The 18287-nt window shown below is 38.2% G+C and overlaps 1 protein-coding gene across 1 annotated transcript in view; it reads left to right on the top strand.

Annotated features, from left to right (window-relative positions):
- The first annotated feature begins 383 nt into the window (after positions 1–383).
- MAP3K5 (mitogen-activated protein kinase kinase kinase 5) overlaps positions 384–18287 on the top strand; it is a 2923819-nt gene continuing 2905915 nt past the window's right edge. The window contains exon 1 of the mRNA XM_044087116.1: positions 384–1730. Within this exon, the coding sequence (XP_043943051.1) occupies positions 1226–1730 (505 nt within the window). The 5' untranslated portion in view covers positions 384–1225. The remainder of the gene's footprint in view (positions 1731–18287) is intronic.

Below are 18287 nucleotides of genomic sequence, written 5' to 3'. Positions count from 1 at the left end.
TGACTCATTCATTCAATCTTTGGTTAGTGCCCAGACATATTCTGCAAAACTGTTTTATTTTATTACAGTCCTGCAGAAAAAAAAAATCCTTATCACCAGTGGCCATGACAAAAATATTCAGCACAGTTTCCAGTTGTTGGACAGTTCTGTGCGGGACACAACTGCCCAAAGAGGGACTGTCCCTCGCAAAGTGAGACAGGTGGTAACCCTATAATCCCGATTTCAAGGAATGAGTTCCAGGTTATCACTTCTGGAAGTCAGGGAGTGTGCTAGATAGACTGTGCAGTTTGATGTAGGAGTCTGAGGTGGCTTGAACTCGGGGGACTCGATCTGCTCATCATTAGGCGGAGAGACATCGCCGTCTGCTGGACAAATCTATCCCGCGCAAGGGCTGTCTGCGTTCTCCTACAGGCCGCTTGGCTAGCTAATAGCACCTCGCCAAGAGTCTCAGCGGAGGATTAAAACTCCTGGCTATTTTTCGTTGTAACAATTTCTTTAAAGTTTATAATTCAAAGTTTTGGGATTTCCACGTGCGCACTGCATGAAATACGTCAACGACAACGCGTCTTACAAAACGTAGTAAGATAAAGGGCGGGATTGGTTTATCATAGTGATATGTTGTTTGTTTCCAAAGTTGTGGAACCAGAGGGCTAGTTGTAAAGCTGTTGACAACTGTCCGCTTTTCAATTGTCAGGTCTTAAAAATGACCCAGTCAATTACTTTGTAAAGAAGTCGGAAAGTTTCTCAGACACAGAAAGGCTGGTGAGAAAAGGGACACTGTGAAGCTCCCAGTGGCTTGGACGAAATTTCACGTAAGATTGGGAGAAAGTAGGCAGAAACCAGACATCCGGAAAAGTACAGGAATCGAATTCCACTACACAGTAGTATTAACAGCAGCAATGTAAAACATAAAAATGCAAGTCATCCTAACAACACTTAAACGCGGCAAATTCAGATGGAAGTAAAGGTGTGGGGACCTTTGTATGAACCTTAAACACTGTAACCAGTTTTCCAAAGTCACCCCACTGTTTGCTCGACGGTCTGTTTTCTTGTTTAACCATAAGGTGGTGCTTTAAGCTTTGGTTTGAGGGTGCCTAAGCTTGTACAGAAGCTGTAAGGCTGCATCGTAAAATAGTTACATTTACCTGTCGGTGGTATAAAAATGTGTTCTGTCAGCAGTATTTAAGAAAGGAAGGACTCTTAAAATATTGGAAGCTTAAACGCTATGCTTCTACATACCCCTCTTTCCCCAGAGGTGGTAGCAAACATGGACGACACCACTCAGGATAACGATGGTCTGTTGCTTTTTGCCATTGATCCAGAAGAACCTGGTGCTGTTGGAGGACAGGAGGCTGGTAGTGGTTCCTTATACATTTCTGTAGTTGGTAGCAGTGGCACTACTGTTCAAGGAGCAAGTAGCAGCGAAGCACTGGTCCATGCAAACGCGGGTGGTCGAGTGTCAGTCTCTGCTGCAGGCACCTATTGGCATTCTACGCGCAGCGATACGTTAGGTGGCCCATTGGCTACAGGGACCTGTGGCCGAGGTAAATGCAAACTTGTGTCTGTGGCATATGTGGCAGGTGAGATGACTCCTCTGTCCTCAGCTGAGCAGCTGGCACTACAGTGTTTGCAGGAGGCTTGCGAAAGTATGGGGGCCAGTCTAGAAACTGTGCAGTTTGGGAAGCTGGACTTCGGCGAAACCACTGTGCTGGATTTGTTCTACAATGCTGGTGAGTGAAAAATGATGCAGGCTGTATATTGCCGTTATGAAAATTGGATGAGGTTAATGATTAGATTGTCAACAACTGATTAAATCTAAAAAGCTTTCACGATATGACCATCTTAACATTGAGGGATTTGTACTTTGAGTTCAAGCTTTTTGGGGGTTTGTACTAGTTGATCCTATTTGTGCGATTCGAACTTAATTTGCATATGATGTCTGTGGGGTCTTCCAGTTCACTAGAAAAGCAAACTGTGTCTGAGTTTATTTATTATGCACAATTGGTTTGGAAGGTGGTGGAGTGGGTGTTGGGCATACTTCTCCAATGTTGTCTCCCTTGGAATGTCTTCCCATCACAATGTTTGTTGAAATGGTGGCTTGTTTCTGAATTTCCCAGCAGTGAGGACTTTAGCTTGCCTGGGTTTTTCTTGCACATTTTTATAGGTAAATACTGGGCAATACCTCTCGACCTCTTAGCACAATAAATTTGGACAATGCTTCAAGTCACAGGTGTCCAAGGCCCAAAAATAGGGATAGCTTTTAAATATTGTTAAAAAGTTGTTGGAGTGACAAGTTTTGTGTTGGCATGTATTTTCTGAAGATATGAGGCTTGAAGCTGAAGTATGTTAAGTGACTACACTCCTCAGTCATTTGCTAGAAGACTGTGCATGTTATGGGGAACAGGGCAAAAGTGTACAATGTTGAATGGTACGAGGCCTGAATCAAATCCCTGTACCCTGGGTCTATAAGGTAAAGACTGCAATCATTATGCCAAACTCATCCTGAATAATTTCTTATTTGAATATGTAGATGCATAAAGAATAAACGGTTGTTTTGAGTGATGATAGTTTGTGCATATATTTTTGAAAGTACCGCAAATCATTTATGTCTGACCCTTAAACGTTGTTACAGGCTTTTAAAATAAGGAATTACCATATTAGATCTGCAGAAGACAGCTATTTTAAGGAGGATGGTGCACAGCTAATCTTTTGCAGCTTCCTTTTTCTTTAAATAGCCATTTAGTGTAGCTTTTGTAAGTATTAAGGTTGTCTAACTGTGTGAGTGTATATACATGCGTGTGTGTGTACACATATATACTTTGTGTGTACATGCATACTATGCAAGTATATTATATGTACACTTGTTAATATGTGCAGTATGGTGTAAAAGCTTGAATATGGTACATGTATTACCTCACACCCAGCAGTGTAATGCATGAGCTGCAAAGGCGAGCATCTTGCAGTCCCTGAGTGTACGGTAACCCTGTACCCCACATGCAACCCCAAGTCATATTGCACTTACAAAATGGGTATTTGTTTTCAGTTTGAGTTTTACTTTAATAGTTTATGTAGGATTATATTATGATATGTTGACCCTATCTCGCCTTCGTTTTTGCTATTTGGGACTCGGCTGTATACTATAGCTCGAGAGCTTTTACTGGCTCAAGGTTAGCCCCTGTCCCAGCATGCCTAGCGGTAGTTACCAGATCTCGTTTGCCGCTTGCAGCGTCGAGATTGCTCATACTGGAGCCAAGTGTTTTTTTTTTTTTCTTTTTTACTAATTTCTAATTTAGACAACATAGTGTTAGTTTTCCGAAATTTATAGAGTGTTTTCTCCTTAGGTTAGTGCCTTTTCATACATTTCCCCTGCTGTTTTTGTGATTATTGCAGCCATTGTTTTTCTCTAGGCCTTTCTTGTGAGCTCTTTTTTTTTTTTTTTTTTATATATATATATATATATATATATATATATATATATATATATATATATAGTAGAGGGTTCTTATCCATTCAGCCCTGCATTTTAGTTAAAGGGCTCCTTTTTTTCTCTTCTCTCTCTTTTACTTTTACAGGAGCAGCTGTTTAAGTTAGAGGCTCCCCTTGGTTGGGGGAGTTAGCCATTTTTAGTTTAGGCTCTTCCCCTTCCATCCTTCCTCCTCTTAAAAAAAAAAAAAAAAAAAAAAAAAAAAGTTAGTTTTATAGTGATAGCAGTTTTATTGTTACTGTCTTTTTTCTTGGTGTACTTGGCTGATAACATGTCTAAAGATTCCACCAAATAGACAAAACCTTTTGGGTTTTAAAAAGTGACTCATTCTCTTACGGATGGATACACGAGTTGTGTTTATTGGTTAAATATTTAATTAAATATTTATGTTATGTCCACATAACATGCAAGCAATCATGCTTAACCCATCATTCTCTAAGTTTTAGGTGGTGATATTCATTTTTCTTGTTTTACTCCAAAAATATTCACAAGAGAAATAATTTTGGTGGCAACTCTCAATAACTGAAAAAAAGATGTATACAGTAATGGTTTCACATGCCCATGATTTTTCTTAAGTGGGTTTAGCTGATATGTTTGGTGCCTTTTTAATTCAGTTTCTAGGGGTAATTTTTGTGTGTACTTTATTTCTGTTTTAATACATGTGTTGTATTTATACAGTGCTTTAGTTGTGTGTTGTATCTTCAGATTTATATCTCAGGTCAAAGGATGCCTGACAGATTATTTCTACTGTGTAATTTGATTCCTGGTTTAGAGTGGCTGCTTTTGTTACTATGATAACTTTTTTATCATATTAACTTCCCGTCTCTTCTTAAAACTGGTTAATTTTCTCTTTGTGGAGTTTAATCTCCTGAAGAACGTGAAAATACAATTTTAACCTTGATACTCCCTAGTAATATATTATGTCTAAATTTCACTTTTAGTGCTTTTATAACTTTTAAGTGCATTTAATTTGTCCCTCCGTACTGATTCTTGTTTTGTTCCATTTATTTTATGTTACTTTTAATGCATAGTGTATTTGAGTTGGGGATGTGTATTTCTGGTATTTGCTACTATTTTTTTATTGCTTTACTGTTTTTTCTTCTATTTTGGAGTATTTTTGTGTTCAAGAATTTTCCCTGCTTAAATATCTTTTCAAAGTGGTGCTAGTTAATTGGATTTTTAAGTCTTTGGTACATATGGCCTGTGCTAGCTTTTTGCCATGTGTGGGAACAGATTTGATGCACAGGTAGCTGCAATTTCATTGGTCAGTTTCCTTGCCCATTTTATAAAGTACATTATAGAGTATACGGGTCTATATCATGAGATCGACAGGTGAAAATGTTGAATCTCACTTCAACACCAAAATGTCGAACTCCAAGTTTCCCGAACGGCCAAAACACAGATTTATTTCCAACAGAAAGACATCGGTTGGCTGTCATTTGACATCTGCCCTTTCCCGGATGTTTTAGTGTGGCGATGTTTGGCCAACTGATTTCTTTCCGCTGGAAATCAAGTTTCTCGAATGGCCAAAACATCGGAGTTCGACAATTTGGTGTCGAACAAGTGAGATTTCACATTTTCACCTGTCTCATGATATAGACCTGAGTATACATGTGTTTTGTAACTACCTGTATGTGTGTATAGTGAAAATTGGTTTTGTTGTTGGTATTTTCAAAGTGCGTAAGTCTTTGGGTAATCCACCCACTCACTCCAGACAGTTGTGGCAAGTAGAGGTAGTAGGACTGAGTCTTTAACAAATTTTGTTGAAACTAATATTAAAGGTATAGTTCAGAAAAGCTTTTTTTATGTTAAAGACTTCTTTAACTTTTATAAATACATTTAAAGGAGGAAGTACAAGTTGTTTTGTTTGATATCCTGGTTACTGTAGATGTGTGTTCATTATACACTATTATACCATGACCCCCCATTAATATTCCAAAATGTGCACGCTGATTGGCCAGCGTGCACGTTGTAAATCGACTTCTACTAATGGAAAAAGGTCCGGTCGCCCGGACTTTTTCCATTAGTATAAGTCTCTTTTAAAACACTGTCTCGCTATGTTAAAAGAGTTTAACATAGCGACACAGGTTTAAAACAAGCAACGAAGATCTCCGTTGCTTTCTTTAAAGCTGTCTCGCTATGTTAAACTCCTTTAACATAGTGACACAGTGTGTAAAAAAGCAACGGAGATCTTGCTTTCTCCATTGCTTTTTTTTTTTTTAAACCTGTCTCGCTATGTTAAATGGGTTTAACGTAGCGAGACAGCTTTAAAATAACCAACGGAGATCTCTGTTGCTTATTTTAAAGCTGTCTCGCTATGTTAAAGCCATTTAACATAGCGAAACAGTAAAAAGCAACGGAGATCTTGCTTTCTCTGTTGCTTTTGGCCACAGCTCTGATGTACTGCGTAGGCATGCGCAGTACATCAGAACTGCCGCCGATACCAGACAGCTGCGGAAGGGCAGCAAAGAGGCATTATGCAATGCCATTATTTAAGAAAAGTAATTATTTATTTTCTTAAATAATGTCATAGTATAATAGCAATAACCCACTTCTGGGTGTGGGTAATGCGGGATTTACCCACGGTTGTCTTTATTCAGTCCATCGAGCTTCGCCCTCGGGACCAAACCACGCCAACCATGGGTAAATCCCGCATTACCCACACCCAGGAGTGGGTTATTGCTATAGTATTCCATCTGATGCTGGTATAGAAAACGTTTCTTCTAGATTAAGAAAGTGTTTTGCCATTAAGAAAATGTGCTTAATTATAGAAGCATCTGATTTGATAGTTATTTTTTATTTTTGAAGGAAAAAATATGCTGTTAGAAAATTACTGCTCTATCATGTACCTGGCTAATAAGATTATATGGTTGTATTTTTCCTTGCATTAGTGATGAGATTTAACAAAAAAGTATGCAAGTATATAAAGTAAATGTTGTATTTAGAAGTTTATATATAATTTGTTTTTATGGACCAAGCAATGTCTTGTTTTAATTGCTGTTAAGTGTGATACTGCATTGAGATGCTCACATTCTGATGAGTAGTACAATAAAAGCACTTACTGTGGTATCATTAAATTTTGTTTCTTGTGTGTATCCAGTTTTACAGTGAATTTTCTGTTTTAATGCAAGTGAACTGTTCAACAAAAAGTGGTGCATTGTTAATTGTAATATTTGGAATATTGAAATATGTTAGCAAAAGGAAAACTCATTAATTAACTGTTTTCCAGTAGCGAATGTAACATTCTTCAAATTTTTGTTGAGTAAGGGAGTAGATTTAAATGAACTGCTAAGTTTTCAATTTCAAAACCCCTGTGTGAATTTGTAATGGTGTATTCAGTGGCTCACATTCATAGTGACCTGAAATAAATGTTGAGCAATCGGTAATAATTAGTGCCATATGAGGAATCAAACCTTGAAAGTATTGAACAAAATTATGTCCAGCATTTCAGTCGGCAGCCATTGTCCATATTGGGTTGAAGTAAAAAGATGGTCAGGTAAAACACTCTTCATAGCAGAATTCAGCGACATATTGGCTGGTACGATAGTGAGAGGTCAGTTGTTTAATACTGGGAAAGGTGATGGGGATAGTAGATCATAGGTCTAATTCTGTAAGAGGTGATGGGGATAGTAGATAATAGGTCTAATAATGTAAGAGATCAGTAGTAGTTAAAATTATCGTACAGTGAAAGGGATGGCCATATATAGTCAGTCAGTACCACATCTAGTTCTCTATGCACATAGAGGTGGAGACAGTAAAGCAAACAAAAAGACAAAGAAGGCTTGCTATTTGAACTGTGAATATCGCAGACTGCAAGAACTGTTCGATCTCACTTACTGTTTTTGGTTTAACCACCCAGAGATGTATTGCTGAAAGCTAAACCTGTCTGAAAAGGTGAGGCATCAGCAGAGTGAACTGGGGAGCAAGGTGGCCAGCAGTGGGGGTAGGAAAATGAATGCGTAACAAAGACTCTGTAGTTGGATGCTGAGGCTGAAAAAGAGTATGTGATGTAAGGTAGAAGTGTTTTTGCAGCACATAATCTGTAAATATTTTAACAAAGTGCAAGGAAGGGCCTTTTAACTGTATCCATAAAATGTTATCTTTCCTTCCCTGTGTAAATCAGAGGTGCAAATTTCTTCACAGGTTTGCTCCCCTGTGGTAAATGTTAATCGGCATTCAACTCTGTTCTAAAAAAATGGTATGTGGATAGGCAGAAGTAAATATACAATGTATTCACTAAAGTTTAGTGACTGCAGAGGGGTGACTGGCAAGTGTTGCTTGCTTACATTACAGTTGACACACACACACACGCACACACACAAATGTAAAGGCACTGTTGTTAGATGCACTATTCCATTACTTCTGTGGAAGGCAATATTTTCAGTGTATATAGTGTTTTTCCAGGACAGGCAGAGTAAAATCCTAGCTGTGTAATCTATAGCTTGTTTACAGTGTGTGTGTGTGTGTGTGTGGGGGGGGTGTATGTATCTGCATTCTCTGTATAGCTTATTTGTAGCCTCTGTGTCTAAGTAAGCATTAATTGTTTGAAAAAAAAAAACACTCTCATCTGAATGTTTAAAAGTATTTTTAAGGTTATCTTGTGCTTTAATGTAACCCCAAGATTTGTTCAGCTGAGAGCTTAGTTTTCTTTTTTTTTTATGTCCCTGTGGGGATACTTCCTGTGATAGAATTAGAAGAATGCAGACAGTTCAGCAGCAGCATTGTTTTGTTCAGCTGGAGTTATGAAACGGTACAAAGATCATCCTGGCAAAGTTTTGAAAGTCTTGATTTTTTGTTTCCCATCAAGGTTTATGATTTAGTCGTCTTTTTTGACTTCTTCTATTGTCCCATAACACTTCATTAGTTACACTGTGGGTAATGTATGGAAAAGAGGGTTGCATTGCTTTGAACTGTTAAATGAGCTTCTTACTTGATTCCCTTACACTGTTTGCACACTGAGTGACACTGAGTAAACCAGATTGTGTCCCAGGTCACCCCTGTAAAAGTGGCACTCATACTAGTGATTTTTTTATTTATTTTTATTTCATTTATTTTTTTTTTTTTAAGACGTACCACTATGGAGAATTTATACTTCTGTTTTATAGCCTACAAGTGCAAGGTGTTATAGTAGTTTGTAATGTTAGTATAGTACTACACATCACTTTCTAATTCAACAGAAAACATTTCATTTGGGTGCTTTTTTGTATTGATTGTGGTGTGACACAATTGGCTTATATTTAGTTCATTTAGCAGTGTTCATTGTAAGAGATGTACCAAAATTTGAATGCTACAGAAATGGAACACTTCTTTTATTTGTCTTTTGCTCCTTCAGTTATGAGTAACAGAAGTATTGCTATCTTTCATAAACTGCTGTTAAAAGCACCTCTCCTGCGTCCTTCACATGTGTATTTTTGTTTGCCAATTTCCATTACTTTACGTACAAGAAGCTACTTGTATTCACAGCTGAGTTGCTACCCTTACTTACTGGGGACAACTTCTTTGAGTTCTTTGCCATCTTATTGACAAGTTTCTAGTGGCTGCATGTGTCTGTTGAAATTTAAGATCTGTTTTTTATTTAGTTATATATATTGTTTAGGATGTTTTAAACTTTTTATATGTATTATTGGTTTATATTTGGCTTGCATTAAGTATTTGCAGCCTTGTTAATGGGGAAAATGATGTCAGTTTATTTGTGATTGAGTAAGCAATGTATTTAAACAGGTGCTAATTTCAGTATTTTGTATTCTGAGGAAGTCCTCTACCAGACGAAAGCGCTTAATACTGCTGTGTTTGCTTGCACTGTTTTATCTTGGATGAATATTGTATGTATTTTTTGGATTTGGAATTTTCTGCTTATAAAGGATTTACCACCTACCAAGCGTCGCTTTTGTCTTGCAACAGCTGCCTTTTATTTTTCATTGTTTGTAAGACACTACCTGTTTTCCTTGTTTGTTGTCATGGATGGAGGCGAGCAGATGCGTGACACTGGCGATGCAGAACTGCAGACTCTACTTAGATCTGTATCCACTTTAACTGCAACAGTTAATTTATCTAAAAAAGTGGACAAATTAATGTCTTAACCCTCTTTATTTAGGGTTGAATGACATTACTAATTCACAAGGCTCTGAGACTAGTGATTTGCTTATTACACCAGCCCAAAGAACGGGCCTTCACAGCAACTAGGAAGTTGACTTAGTTCGTGGTAACACCAATGGTTTTAGCTGTAACACACAGGCTCAGAATGTTTCTGTCGATAGGCAGGAAGTGACTATTAATGTATTGGTTGAGCAATGGCTTAAAACCAAAACTGGTTTTAATCGAGTTTCTAACTTTAATAATCATGTTAACCCAGGTACATTGGATCAACAAATTTCCAGTTTTAGAGGGCTACTTCTGAAATATAAAAAATTGCAACTGGAAAATGAATACTTAACTGAGTGTACCAAAAGAGAGCAGGTGCTCCGTTTAGGGAAATTTCCCACTGGACTGGAAAAGGACTCGCACCTTCATATAGATCTTCTACAATTTTTTTAACGGGCAAGGGTGTGAATTGCTTCAAATTTTGATATCTGACAATAACCCTAAAATGTCATTGTTATTAAGGGAGATTAACACTTTAGATTTAAGCAGTAAAAATGACTTGTTTGAAATGAAATGTAATAACTTTAATGCTGTGTTTAATCATGTTGACACCGAACTAATTAAATTAAAGACTAGGAAGGAAAGGAAATTATTAAGGGATAAGTTGGACTATGGGAATGGTAGAGCATATCCAGATCCACCGAGGGGACAACAAAGTTTTTCTGTTAATAACATTTCTTGTACTGAGGATAATGAAATTTAAGAGCATGCACAAGGCAATAGTGGAAATGTTTCCCCTTTAGAGCAACCTCTTTTACGTAGGTTGGAGAGGTTACAGAACCAGAGACAGGGGAAGCAGGATTACTACAGGAATGAAAACAACCCTGGGATGGGTTCCTGGAGGGGGAGATGGGGTTCATACAGGAGATAAACCCTGACAACAGTTTTGACAATGATAACAATAGTGGTCCGGTACTTAATGTTATTAGCAATAATAACTGTGATTTTAACATTTATAACTACAGCCAGGTTCGAGTTGACACCAGGTGGGCCGAGTTATTATCCAAGGGCTTTAATTTTGTTCCTATTAAGGAAGGGACGCTCACTGACTCTATTATACAACTTTAAATTATTTACAAGAAAACTTAATTTGACTTTACATTTTCACGGTAACAATACTATTACTGGCCATTTGGATACACGTAGGCCTAGTATTTTTTTTACCCCCATCACACCCACTAGTACGGCTGTTTGAGAATCTATGTGAAGCTGATATCAAGAACTTATTGGTGAACAAGTATAAAAAAAACCTGGTCAAGCTAACTTGGACTGTGATGAGAGAAAAGTATTAAGTGAAATTTGAGAGCATTGTGACATAGGAATAATGAAACCTGATAAAGGCAGGGGTACGGTAATTATGAATGTGGTTGATTTATAACAGCAGGATGATGGAACTTCTGTATAGTGATGTCTATCTTGAGGTCTCACGAAATGAGATTAATGTAGCATATCGTAATATTGACCTGGAATTGAAACAGCTGTTAATAATTGGGCAAATTACCTTAGAAACCCATAATTATATGCTTATAAGCCATCCTAAAATACCCACAATTTTTTGGCATACCAAAAATTCATAAATCTTTAGAAAACCCACCATTAAGACCAATTGTGGATGCAAAAGCCTCAAAAACTTATAATATTGCTAAGTTCATTGACAATATGACCAAAAACATTCTAGATTCGTGTAGTCTTGTGATTAGGGACTCATGGGACTTTCTTACTAAAGTTAAACAGGACCTGTTTTTTGATAGTAACATATTGGTCACTATTGATGATTGTGATATCTTTTCAGTTATTCCACATCAAATTGGCCTTGAAAGGTTTTATGACTATTTATGTGCAAATTCAGCACTTAATCATAACACCATTCTGACTTTACGAACGTGTATGGAAATAGTAGAGAATAATTATGTGACTTTTGAAGGGCATCTTTTTAAGCAAAAACAGGTTGTTGCAGTGGATGCGTGCTGTGCTCCAGTGTTTGCCAACATTGTCTTGGCACAGTGGGAGGACCTGTTTTTTACCAACTCGGAATTTAGGACTTCATGGGTATTGTATGGGCGATACCTAGATGATATAGTCCTGTTCTGGAAAGATAGTGAGGATGACCTGAAGAGGTTCTTCACCTATATTAATGGAACTACAAGTTTTCTTAAGTTTACTCTGAATAGCAATGTAGAACTGATTAATTACTTAGATGTTACCATCAAGGAAGACTTTGAACACAAATGTTTTGTTTCACAACTATATAGGAAACCTACCTATTCAAATTCACTATTGCATTATACAAGCGCACACCCATTGCACCAGAAAAAAGCCCTAGTTAAGGGCCAATATGTAAGACTGGCCAGAATGGTGTCTGACTTTGCAGATTTTCTTAGTGAATGTGAAACATTTAAAAAACATGTTTTGTAAGAGGGGGGGGGTACCTTGAAACCTTTGTCATAGATATTTTTAATGAAGTTGAGACTAAAAGATCGGTCATTTTCTTGCACTACTAGGGCAGGTGTCCACCAAAAGTCATAATGACTGTAAACCTTTACATTTTGGATGGGTGCTTATTCTTACTTACACATCCAATTTTTATGACATTAAAAACATTGATGTTGACCCTGAATTATCGGGGAAATTTGGTATTGAACTGCAAGTGGTTTACAAAAGAGACACTTCTCTTAAAGGACTGTTTTGAAAGGCAAAAATTTGACATCCACAATGGTGGTACCTTTAAGTGTGGGAGGTGTGCCCAATGCCCTTATGTTATGGACAGAGAAAAAATCAAGCTAAAAAATTTTGGATATATTTCCAGTTCAAAAAGGATGTACTGTTACACTAAAGGGGTTGTGTATTTGGCCTTGTGTAGATTCTGTGCAAGTTACTATGTAGGTAAAACTAAGAATGCCCTAAGGTTAAGGATTTATCAACATTTATATGATATCAGAAACAAAAATGAAAAGAATGCACTATATAAACATTTGGTTAGTTGAACCTACCTATTCCTTCCTGTTCTTTATATTGGAACAGGTAGAGCTGGGACCTTGTGGGGGACCCATGAATGAGTAAATTAGGCTTGATGCTTATCATGCTCCTGGGTTAAATTATAGAATTTCTTTATCTTCTCTGTTGAAATTAAAATCTATGTTTTTTATTTAGTTATATATATTGTTTAGGGATGTTTTAAACTTTTTTTATTTGTATTATTGGTTTATATTGGGCTTGCATTAAGTATTTGCAGCCTTGTTAATGGGGGAAATGATGTCAGTTTATTTGTGATTGGGTAAGCAATGTATTTAAACAGGTGTTAATTTCAGCATTTTGTATTCTGAGGAAGTCCTGTACCAGACGAAAGCGCTTAATACTGCTGTGTTTGCTTGCACTGTTTTATCTTGGATGAATATTGTCTGTATTTTTTGGATTTGGAGTTTTCTGCTTATAAAGTATTTACCACCTACCAAGCGTCGCTTTTGTCTTGCAACAGCTGCCTTTTATTTTTCATTGTTATAGTAGTTTGTAATGTTAGTATAGTACTACACATCATTTTCTAATTCAACAGAAAACATTTCATTTGGGTGCTTTTTTGTATTGATTGTGGTGTGACACAATTGGCTTATATTTAGTTCATTTAGCAGTGTTCATTGTAAGAGATGTACCAAAATTTGAATGCTACAGAAATGGAACACTTCTTTTATTCGTCTTTGCTCCTTCAGTTATGAGTAGCAGAAGTATTGCTATCTTTCATAAACTGCTGTTAAAAGCACCTCTCCTGCGTCATTCACATGTGTTTTTTGTTTGCCAATTTCCATTACTTTACATGCAAGAAGCTACTTGTATTCACAGCTGAGTTGCTACCCTTGCTTACTGGGGACTTGAGTTCTTTGAGTTCTTTGCCATCCTTTTGACAAGTTTCTAGTTGCTGCATGTGTCCCAGTGACCAGTGTAAATAAATACATTTCTGAAATGTTTTTTTATACTTTTGCATTGACTTATCATGGTGGCTGTGTGATTACTGGCCACACAGTTTATCCCCCTGTATTCCCCCTATTTGTATCTGTCAGTCTCATTTTGTCCAGCTGAGTAGAGGATTTTCTGTAGTGACTTTGGACCTGATACAGTTTGTTTCTGTGTTCACCTTTAAGTCATTTGTTGGACTAGAAATTGTTGTTACTTTGGCCTTTTGCATTTCATCCCTGGGAGCTGGATAAAACAAAGTTTTGAAGCCAAATAGAATTTTAAATGAAATTTGTCTTAAGCCCAGTATGCTGTCCTTTTATATGAACGTCTAGGCCTTCTGTTTATGTTGAACAGATGAACAGTTAAATTTTGTTGAACAGTTGAATGATGTGTGAGCGTTTTGTATTTATTCCAGCCCTGCTTGAGCCTAGCTACTCACCACCATCTCGTGACACGTCTGCTGAATGTACTCTGTCTGCCTCACTTTTTCATACACTGTGTTTTGGAGGAGATAATCAAAGGACCTTACAATTTTGCCGAACTTTAATTTTATTCTGCAAGAGCTCTCTGTACACTTTTGTGTAGTACTACTGTAGCATTAGTAGAACCTCCAAATACTTTTCCTTGCTCTGATTCTGGATGACTATGGGTCGTGTCAGACAAAGAAGGGCTGAAAGTAAGAAATTTGATGATTGTAGGAAAGGCAGGGGAGATGCAGACTGATCTTGTATCAGATGTTCTGCCCTTCTATCAGAATAAGTTAGAATACTATAAAAAAGGGGAGTTGTCTGCAAATGTATGCAAATGGTAAGAGATAAGAACTCAAAATTCTTACCCAAGCTACTTTTTTAGAAAACAAAATAGAAGGGCTGCAGCTATTCCAGTGTTTTGCAGATGTACAATGCTCTGTGCATTATGGTAGGAGATTCACATCTTGGGAAATTTTCAGACCAGCACTAATTGGATAAGACTGAAGGGGCAATAATGCTATAAAATGTAAGGAGTACAGCGGTGACGTAAACGGCAGGTAAGCAAACAAAGGGATTTTGTCTTAAACACAAAGTTCTTTTTCCAGTGTTTCCAGTCTTACTTTGCACCCACAGTATGTGCTGCATGAACTGCCCTACTGCACTTCTGCCCCTTGAACATTTTCTTCTACTTCCACTACAAAAACACTTCTATAAAAGTATATTTTTTGTACTCTGACATTACTGAGGAAAACCGGTAAAAGTTAATGTTTGCTTCATCAGTGTAGGAAACAACATATGTCGAATCCATAGAATAATGGGTGTCCAACTGCCCATGCACAAAAGTGCTCCATTAAAGTCTATGGATGCAATACATGCTACCCAAATTTAATGTCATAGTAGGAACTGCTAAATTTATTTGGTCCATGGTTTAATAAAAAGCTTATAAACTTTTTATTTAAAAAAATGGTCCAAATATACAAGTACAGACAAGTGGAAACATGCTTATGACTTGACTAATCAAATGCCATGATACACGTAGTAACATTGGATAATCACTTTAAAAGTGTTAATCTCCTTGGAAACGTACTGAATCTGTCAGATTCTTGGTACTGCATGTGGAATCCAGTGAAACTCGGACATTACTACTCTCTAAAATTTTGGTTAATACTAAGGAACTAGAAGCAGGAAATGGAATGGAGAAAAATAGTACTTCCTGTAGTTATAATGAAAACGGCTGTTAAGTACACATCATTGACCGTTTTAAAAATGGCAGAAAAAATACAAATACCTGCAAAGAAGAAAATGAAGAGGTGAACAGGAAACCTTAAACTTAAAACAAATGTTACTGATAATGAAGAAGAGTTTACTGGGGCAATCATCATGAGGTGGTGGTATAACCAAGGAATTTTGAAGGGGAAGAGGACAATTTATTAAAATGTCAGACAGTCTAATCTGTCTGGAAGACAGTGCATTAACTTGCAGGATGAGACAAAATGGGGGAAAACAGATTTATCCTGTTCATATGCTTAACATATAGACAAAAACAAAGCTTCAGTGGTTAAAGTCAAGGCAGAACCACACAGCTCTGGAAACAGGTAATAGTTTTGTCCCTATAGTGCAAGTGAGTGACATGTTTCCAAGAGTAAGGCACCATAAAAACTAAGTAAAACATCTGATCTGAAAAAAAATGGATAAAGGGATACTGATGTTTCTAAGGCACCCAGTGCCTTGATAAAAAGAGATCCAAGTGAATAGACTAGCGCTCCCTCATTTATAAGCAACCTGCAGTTGTGAATGAGTTATCCATGTCTATTAAATGGATGGAGTAGATTCTTTCACTTTTGTGTTTTGTACTCGAAAGCAGCGAGATTCAGACGCATGCATATCATTAGATGGGCTGTCCAGATGCCGCATCCATCTAATGGAATTCAAAAGCAACATATGTATTTTGTTTTTCTTCCAGGAGGGGAGTAATGTAAAATGATTGAAAACTTAAAGTATAAATACTGTATTTAGTATGCAACGGACTTATTTTCTTTGCAAATTTAAGTAGGTCATAGGTTCATAGGTGTGTAATAGGCTAATGGCCCTGGAGTCTTTACAAGCCTAGCTCATAGGATTACCCTGGTATCGTGCCACCTGACCTTAGTTCCTAGTGCCTCTGTCGAGTAGTGCCACTGGAGTGGTCCCTGGGGCGAATTTTCTATTTCCCATCCACTCATCAAGATTTTTCGTGAAGAGGGCCAGTGAGGTGCTCTGCTTGACATGTATGTCTATTCCATAGCATGGGCAGTCTTTGGGTTATGAACCTGTCCCTCTAGCATGTTCTGTTGATTGTGGCAGTGAGGTTAGGGTCTCTGGAGCATGTGGTGCAGAGGGATTGGGATTGCTTTAGATGAAGCATTTCTAACAGAGCTGGGTCAGACGTGGCTTTGTAAGTCGAGCAGAGATTGCCTCTAAGTAGGCGATATGAGCTAGAGAATAGTTGGAGTTTTTGGAGTCTGTCCATATAGGACAAGTGTTTAAGGCCTAGGATCCTCTTTGCGAGGTACTTTTGTGGCCTCTCCAGTTGTTGCAGGTGTCTAGTGAGGTACATGCCAAATGGGGCATTGTACTCTGATTGGCCTAATGAGGGAAGAGTAGAGAGAGACTATGACCTCTTTCTTCCTGGATGCAAAACGCTTAGTAATGAGATGTGCCACACAGGAGGAGTTTCTGACCACAGTGGCAATATGGTGGTTAAAAGAGAGGTTGCCGTCAGCCTGTGTTCCCGGATCTCTTATAATGCCTTCTGTGTTCAGTGGACTACCATCAATGTGGTAATTCAAGGGAACCGGGGTTTTCCCAAGGGGGGTGACGACACATTTTTTTGGCATTGAGCTTAAGTCCATGGTTCTGACACCAGTTATTGGTCTCAGTAAGGCCTTTCTGTAGGATGTCAGCATCACTTACGGAGTTAATAATAGCTCCCAACTTCCAACTTGCAATCGTCTGTGAACTTTGTCAGCCAGAGTCTCTTCGTATTGGCCTGGACTTCAGAGCAGTAGATATCAAGCAGGAGAGGACCCGGGACCAAACCCTGTTGGATTCAACTCGTGACTGTTTGGCAGGCTGACTTTGTCAGCTACTTTCACACTGTGGTTCCATCTGAGAGCCAGTTGGCAACCCACCCAGTGATATAGGGGTTGATGCCCAGCTTAGTGAGTTTTTCTATGATTCCTGAATGGGGAATGGTATCAAATGCCTTGGCCAGATCAAGGTAGGCTGTATGAACCATCTTGCCTTCATCCACACCTCTGGTGACTGACTTGAAGAAGTCGACCAAGTTGCGCAGGCATGATCTACCTTTCACAAAACCAAACTGTGTAGAATCCAGAGTTTGAAGATTCCCTATATCCTTGTTTACTAGGTCTATGGTGATGCGTTCCATAGCCTTGCATATCAGACTCGTCAGGCTAATGGGGCGATAATTCCCAGGGTCTGTAGTCGCTCTTCGTTTGTGGAGAGGGAGGACTGTGCTATTCGGTAGGGACAAAGCCTGAGGTGAGGCTGTGATTGAACAGGGCACACGGGTGAGGTGCCAGTTCACTCTGTAGTTCATGTAGAACACAGCCAGGGATATTGCCAGGTCCCATAGAAGCTATATTTTTGGCCTTGGACAGTGCTGTTTTAACCTGTGCAGCAGTAATACTGGGTGCCTGGCAATCTAATGGTATTGTGATTGGTCCTTTGGGGGGGGGCGAGCGATAAAGTTGGCACTGAATCTGTCTGCCAGTATATTGGCAATACCTGTTGGCTCAGTATAAGAAGTATCATTGTGCAATAGCTCAGAGCAAATTTGGGTATTGCTGTGGAGATTCTTTACATAACTATAGAAGGCCTTGTGACTAGTTGCTAGGATTTAGGTTTTTTACTTTAATTATTGTTGAATGGAACTAGTTATTGGACAGGACCTGTGATTAAAATGGGCAGGCCACACCCATGTCTTGATGAATCTGTGCGCTTATGGTGAGGATAAATTAAATGGTTAAGCAAGAACTATAGGGAATGTTTCACAAAGCATGCAAGGAATCCAGTGCATCATGGTGAAAAACAATGTTGTGGTTAAGCAAGAGCTATAAATGATGTTCTTGGATCCTGTGGTGGAAAGTCCATTTGGGACTAAGTGAATTCGCCTGGGGAATGTCTTTAAATGAAGATTTCTGGAGATGCCAAAATTGGTCAGGGGACTGTTGCTAGAAGCT

This window comes from Protopterus annectens, chromosome 1.part1 (genome assembly GCF_019279795.1).
Source record: "Protopterus annectens isolate FY-2018-M chromosome 1.part1, PAN1.0, whole genome shotgun sequence".
In the NCBI taxonomy this organism is placed as follows: domain Eukaryota; kingdom Metazoa; phylum Chordata; order Ceratodontiformes; family Protopteridae; genus Protopterus; species Protopterus annectens.
The sequence above is the reverse complement of the archived record's forward strand: the minus strand, read 5'-3'. Positions and strand labels throughout refer to the sequence as shown.